This window comes from Belonocnema kinseyi, chromosome 2 (assembly GCF_010883055.1).
Source record: "Belonocnema kinseyi isolate 2016_QV_RU_SX_M_011 chromosome 2, B_treatae_v1, whole genome shotgun sequence".
In the NCBI taxonomy this organism is placed as follows: Eukaryota; Metazoa; Arthropoda; class Insecta; order Hymenoptera; family Cynipidae; genus Belonocnema; species Belonocnema kinseyi.
Window position 1 is genome coordinate 12,956,521 of NC_046658.1, and position 6,900 is coordinate 12,963,420.

The window sequence follows — 6,900 nt, forward strand, 5'->3', positions numbered from 1 at the left end:
TTGTGTGTGTGTGTATCATTTAGAAGTTAAAACCCGGTAAGGCTGCTCAGTAGACCGTATGTGTAAAGTATAAATCATAAAGAAAACATTGGAAATGAGCAAATTCAGTTTATGGAAAGCTGACAAAAGTTGAAATAAAACGTTGAATAACCAAATTTGTTTAAAATAATGCGCATTTTTTAAACGGACAATGAAATTTCGTCTATTTTAATACCAATGCAAGTTACGAATTATAATAATATACATTTATGGGAATGAAATGAAATTTTAGGGATAAGCTTGAGTGGGAAGCACGAGATACGTGATGAGAATGTGTTCGTTTAAGTCGAAGGAGCTTTAAAAAAAGAGAATTCACGATTACCAAATTACTGTTGTAGATACTTTCATCTTTAGTTTCAAAAAGTCTCTGCAGAAAGATCGAGCGCGTAGCGCGAGGTAAGTACAATATCGAACGAGTTGTTGAAAATTAAAATCTTTTGTTAAAAAGTAATCGTTTTTGGTCGAATATTTATATTGTTTAGTGGTAAATTCACCTTTCTTAGTTGAAAATTAATTGTTTTTATTTAAAAAGTCTATTATTGTATTTTTGTTTGAGAAATAGTCTCTTTAAATTAAAAAAAAAATTCTTTTCGTGAAAATTCAACGATTGTTTTGAAAAATTCATCGTTTTTGGTCGAAAATTTATACTTTTGTAAAAAATTCATATTTTTTTATTGAAAATTTCTCTTTTTTGATTGAAAATTAATTCCTATCATTCGAAAAGTCTATTGTTATATTTTTGTTTAGGAAATAATCTATTTTACTTAAAAAACATACTTTTTGTACAAATTCAACGATTTTTTTTGAAAAAGTCATCATTTTTGGTCAAAAAATTATACTTTTGTAGAAAATTAATATTTTTTGATTGAAAATTTATCTTTTCGTGGAAAATTTTTTCTTTTTAGTTGTTACAAGTTCACTTTTTATATTAGAGAGTTAATAATTTCTATTGAAGTCTAATATTATATTTTTGGTGTTTAGTTAAAAACTGCACAAATTCGTTGAAAGTTTATTTTATTGAAAATTTCACTAGTTTCTTAAAAAGTCACCTTTTCTTGTTTAAAATTAATCTCTTGGTTCCAAAAATCTATTATTTGGTTCAAAATGGATCTTTTTTGAGTGAAAGTTTTTTTGATCAAAAACAAAACAAAAAAGTATCATATTTGTGTTCCAGAGTTAATCTGAATTCAACTATTTTGTTAAAAAGACATATTTTTTTGTCGATAATTCATCCTTTTTGGATTGAAATTTCTCTTTTACTTGAAAAATCATTTTTTTTTGTATCGCAAATTCAACTATTTGCTAAAAAAATCAGCTTTTGTCTAAAAATTCATGTCTTGGGTGGAAATTCTACTATTTGCTTGAAAATTTAACTATTTTCTTAAAAAGTGATCTTTTTTTATCAAAATTTCAACAGATTTATTGAACACTTGTATTGTTGGATAGAAAATCCATCCTTTTGGTGTAAAAATCCTCATTTGTTAGAAAATTCATATTTTCAGTTAAAAATTCGTCTTCCTTGGTTCAAAATTAAAGTGGCTTGTAAAATATTTATATTTTGAAATTAAAAATTAAAAATTATGTTTGAAAATGCAACTCTTCCTGGTTAAAGTTTAATCTCCTCCGTTTGAAAATTCGATAATTTGGTTCAAAACTCGTCGATTAGGAAAGTGTAATAAAAACTGTATTTGATGTGCAAGTTGTAATTTTGAATAAAATGTTACTTTTTCCATTGAAAAAGGGTCAAAAAAGATGAGAACCCCCAAAATAGAAGAAAAAGGTGACAAATCCCTAAAAAAAATGTGATAAATGATAAGAAAATTGAAAATAGTTGACAAAAGGTGAATTGGTGACACTCTGTGATGACTGTCATTGCCTTTGGACATGTTGAACACCAAAAAAAATGTTCATAACCGGGGACTGGTTTGTTCACGTAGTCATCAAAGAGCATGCCCTTAAGGTAAATAATTCAGCACAGGGCCAAGAACTTTATAGAAAGAAAACACAAAGTAAATCAGAACATTATTTTTGAAACCGACATTAATGACCAGTTAAGGAAGATAAAATAAGCACACTCAGGGTTATCGTATATGAATTTTAACGCATGCGAAGTTTGGTTTAAACGATCCATAATAATGTAAGAATATTTATTTTTGTTCGTCCATCTACATCATTTTGCAGTAAATTCCAGAGCTCATGAGAATATATCCAAAAAATTCTTATCGCAGTGCAAGAACTTAAAGTTGGAACAAAGAAGTTGAAAAAACTGCACTATTCTTTGTACACAGTTTATGAAAATATATCTAAAATTTATACAATGTATGCACTTTTACGCAGCTAATGGGAATACATTCGAGTCGCAGTACTGTGAAATTCAGTACTGCGAACTCCCGCTATTAAGTACGTTTTTCCCCCGATAGTGACAACGACGCTATAACATTTTCAGCCCCACTACTCATTCCTACATTTAATGACTTTATCAAATGTACAATTAGCTGTAATTTTAATTTTAATTTATAATCAAATGCATTCGATACTTACGGTGGCAGCTTTTATATTTGTGGTGTCTTTCAACGTTTCCTTCGCTCTATTCATTTGAATTATTTTAATGATATCGATTCAAATTGTCACTACAAACTGTCAGGATGTAAACAGTTGACATTTGAACATAATAAATAGTCGAAGAAGTGGGGTCCCATCATGTATTCTCACTATTGAGGGCGGACCTGCGCTAAATGTTCGCGATACTGCGACTCGAGTGTACCATATATCTAAAAAATTCTTATCACAGTGTAAGAACTAAAAGTTGGTACAAAGAAGTTGAAAAATTGCACTATTCTTTGTACACAGCTCATAAAAATATATATAAACATTTTTTCTATCACAGTCATGTTTGACAGCCTGCCAGTCAACTTTGGCACCACCCAGCAGCTGCCAGTCAAATTTTTGGTTGATTCTTAGCATTCAAACATGTGGGTTTCAAGAGTACTAAAATGACGTTTTTTCATTCAAATTTTTGACCAGTTTAACGATAAATTGTTGAAAAATGCACTAACAGCTGTTAGTCAGTCAACGAATTTCAAACAGTTGACTTTTTTTAATGTTTAAAATTGGAATTAATACAACGTTTCTGTAAATGGAATGGGATACGCCTAAAAAGACAACATTTTTTAAATTCAAATCGAAAATTGTATATAAGTATATAAGTTAGTATATAAATAAGTATAATGAGAAAATTCATTAATTAAACAAAATAAAATGTTAATAATTTTAAGAAAAATTTAAAAAGGGAGAGTCGGGTTAGCGACCGCCACTACTGTAAATAACTCTGTCTGCCCGTTGCGTGACGAATACAAAAGGACTGTTATATTACCGTTGCATCACTCTTAAAAGGACCTCTAAAAGGACCTTGAAAAGGACCCAAATCTCTCTATCTCTGATACCAAATTATTCCAATCGAGCCTGCAGATAGCCTGAAACGCGAAACAACCCTATTAGATTATATTCAAATTATTGAGGAAATGTGCCTTATTATTTGTAAAAATAGTCTTTAATGTTTCTGAAAACACTGAATTTTTACATTCTCATCAAGAGAAGGTATTAGATTTGTGTAAAATTTGACCCCCCCCCCCCCCCCCCCCCCCCCGTTCTTTCCAAATGGCCACGTATTGAGACCCCCTTAATCCGAAAAATAGGTTTTGACGAATGTGTATGTGGCTGTTGATTTTTAGTTTGTTAGCACGATAACTTTAGAAAGAATTGACGAATTGAATTGGCCTTTGGTATACTCGTCGAGTGTCCTACAATAAAGGTCAAGGTCGTTAGCCAGCTATTTTGGATAAAAATTCAAAAAGTGAGCGTATTTTGAAAATTTTTGAGACCACTTTTTTCGAAATTCAATAATTTTCTGTACGGATATTCATAGTATACAAACAGACAAACAATTTATCCTAATGACTTTTTTGAACTAAAATTTATCAGAGTTATAGCATTTACAAAATTCCAAAAAACACATGGAAATCAACATTTTAAGCCAAATAACGCACGATATGAAAAAAAGTCAAGAGCAGAAAAATGTTTCTTTTTGAATGCCATACAAGATTATTAAGCAAAAAAAGTTTTTGGTTTCGTACCTAAAGGAGTTCCGCACATGGGGAAGAAAAACGACTTGTTTGGTTCAGAACAACGTACAGCCCACAAATCTTCACCAATTTCGACAAAAAAATTTGGAAAAAAAGCTAATAAGATTTCTAAGAGAGTCGTGCAGCCTAATTTTTCAATTGGATTTTCAATTTTTTTATAAATAAACAGATATGACGAAAAAATGGTCATTTTCTATTTGACGTTCCCGGTGCTCATCAATAACAGGAAATTAGTTGAAATCGCTGAAGGTGCATAAAATAGCATTAGTTAAAGATATCTCAATATTAGACAATATACAAAAAATTTGTTATCAACAAATTATTTATTGAACAAATTTTTTCTACGATTTTCCATAAATACACGTTTTTCAAGTTATGTTGTAAGAAATTGAAAAAAAAAACAATATTATGTAGAAAAATTTCTCTCCTGATTATAATTGTCTATATTATAAACAAATTTAATGTACAAATGCAATTATCAAATATTTTCGAAAAAAATATTCCTTCTTTTCCATAACCATTTTTATTAAGAATTCAGTGATTGGAGTTTATCCACACTGTGAAATTTCTTCGACCGTTATTATCATTAATGAGAGAATGCGTTTTATTCTGGTCATACGGTCCAATATAAATAACAATGGATTCGGATGTCAATGAATCTTTATTCGTCAATTTTAATTGATATAACCGACGTACGTTTCAACCTAGTTGCAGGTCTTCTTCAAGGTAATGCATCACCTAATTTAATTTTTTTACAATATGTAATACATTGGTAAGAATTAACAAATTTTATTCTAAAAATTGTATTGTGTACAAATTTATCTGTCAATTTTGATATTAAAATCCAAAAACAAGACATTTCAATTGTGCTTTAATCCTTACAAACGAGCATAATTTTAAAGTGAGCCAAATTAGCTAATTGTTAGAAGTTTAAATTTTTTTTGTATACATAATTTGAAGTGTCCTTTTTTATATATAAGAAAAACACACAAAAACTTTAAAATTTGAAGCCTCAAAATTAAAATAGGCTCCAAACTATATAATATTCACTACATTTCAAAATCAATTATAACGGCAACAGTTACTTATTGTTTAGGAGGACAAACATGAACTAACGAATACATAAGTAATGAAGTCAATTTTCTATGAGTAATTAAGAAAGGCCGATTTGAAAATGGAGAATTTAATGAAAAGTGCGTTAAAGTAAATTGAATGAAAATTTTTTTTAATTTTATTTAATAATTTATATATAAATCATTTTTTAGAAAATAGTCTAATAAATTTTATTTACATTTAATATTTGAGTTTTCAAATTGATGGAATTTTGAATAAATTTACTTATGAAAACAGGCTCTAATACTTTCCTTTTTTGAGTATTGTTTTCACGAGCTAACATTTTTATATTATTAATCTCAAAATCAAAATAGTGATCAAATTGCCATGTATATTGTGACAAGCCAGTATTTTGATTGCTTAATTCACAATCCCGTTTGTGTTTATAAATACGAGTTTTTAATCTCCTACCATCTCACCAATATAAATCTTACAGCAACTTTTTCAATTTATCATTTTATCATTTTTAAGCAAAGAAAACTTATTAAGTGTGTGCATTCTCTCATTAATGACCATTTTTTTCAATTACGAAATTTATCATAATTTTAGCATAATTCATAATTTGTTGATTAAACTTATGATTTTTTAAACAAATTTAAGAAACAAATGCATTATTCGGGCGTTTGTCGAGAGAAAAATTCGTTTTTTTTTCAATGGCAGTCTTTTCAGTTGGGAACTTCATGGCAATTTCAGCAAAATTCATAATTTCTTGATCAATTTTATGATTTTTTAAAAACAAATTTAATAAAAAAAATGCATTATTGGGGCATCTGTCGACGGAAAAATTATTTTTTGTTTCGATATCAGACTTTAGTTGGGATCTTCCTAATAAATTCGGCAACTTTCATGATGAGTTGACAAATTTGATGACTTTTAAAATCAAATTTAACAAACAAATGCATTATTCGGGCATCTGTGGACAGAAAAATTAATTTTTTTTCAATTTCAGTCTCCTTAATTGGCAAGTTCATGATGATTTCAGCGAAATTCATAATTGGTTGATAAACTTTATATTTTTTAAAAAACAAATTTAATAAAAAAATGCATTATTCGAGCATCTGTCGATGGAAAATCTATTTTTGTCGATATCCTAATTTAAACTGTTGACGTAGAAAAAAGAGGATTTTTCTGTAGACAAATGCCTGATTAATGCATTTTTTCATCAAATTTTTTTAAAGAAATAATAAAATTTCTCAACTTATTAAGAATGTTGCTGAAATTCCCATCAAGCTCCCATCTGAAAAGACTGGCATTGAAAAACCCGAATTTTTCTGCCGACAAATGCCCGAATAATGAATTTGTTTATTAAATTTGTTTAAAAGGTCATAAGAATAATAAAGAAATTATGAATTTTGCTGAAAATATCATAAAATTACGAATTTAAAAAAATGTACATCGTAAGAAACGAATTTTTCGTTGGAAAAATTCCTGATTACTGCATTTGTTTATAAAATTTGTTTATAATATAAAGAATTATAATCTTAAGAGAATTTTTTTTAGTATAATTGTTGGATTATGTCAACTATTGTATATATGTATATAGAGCAAAAATATAATCTACGATTTCGGAGTGCTGAAAACGATATGTTTTAAGTCGTGTGTGTTC

General features: G+C 28.4%; 1 protein-coding gene across 5 annotated transcripts in view; it reads right to left on the bottom strand.

Annotated features, from left to right (window-relative positions):
* The window catches only part of LOC117167006 (transmembrane protein 43 homolog), a 71,794-nt gene that overhangs the window by 44,538 nt on the left and 20,356 nt on the right, over positions 1-6,900 (bottom strand). Inside the window, exon 2 of one of the 5 annotated variants that reach the window (XM_033351549.1) lies at positions 2,581-2,810. The exons of 2 other annotated variants lie outside the window; for them this stretch is intronic. In XM_033351549.1, the coding sequence (XP_033207440.1) occupies positions 2,581-2,634 (54 nt within the window). In that variant the 5' untranslated portion in view covers positions 2,635-2,810. Of the gene's footprint in view, positions 1-2,580; positions 2,811-3,412; positions 3,513-6,900 lie in introns of those variants that run through there. 2 more of the 5 variants (XM_033351553.1, XM_033351550.1) reach the window with 2 other exon arrangements.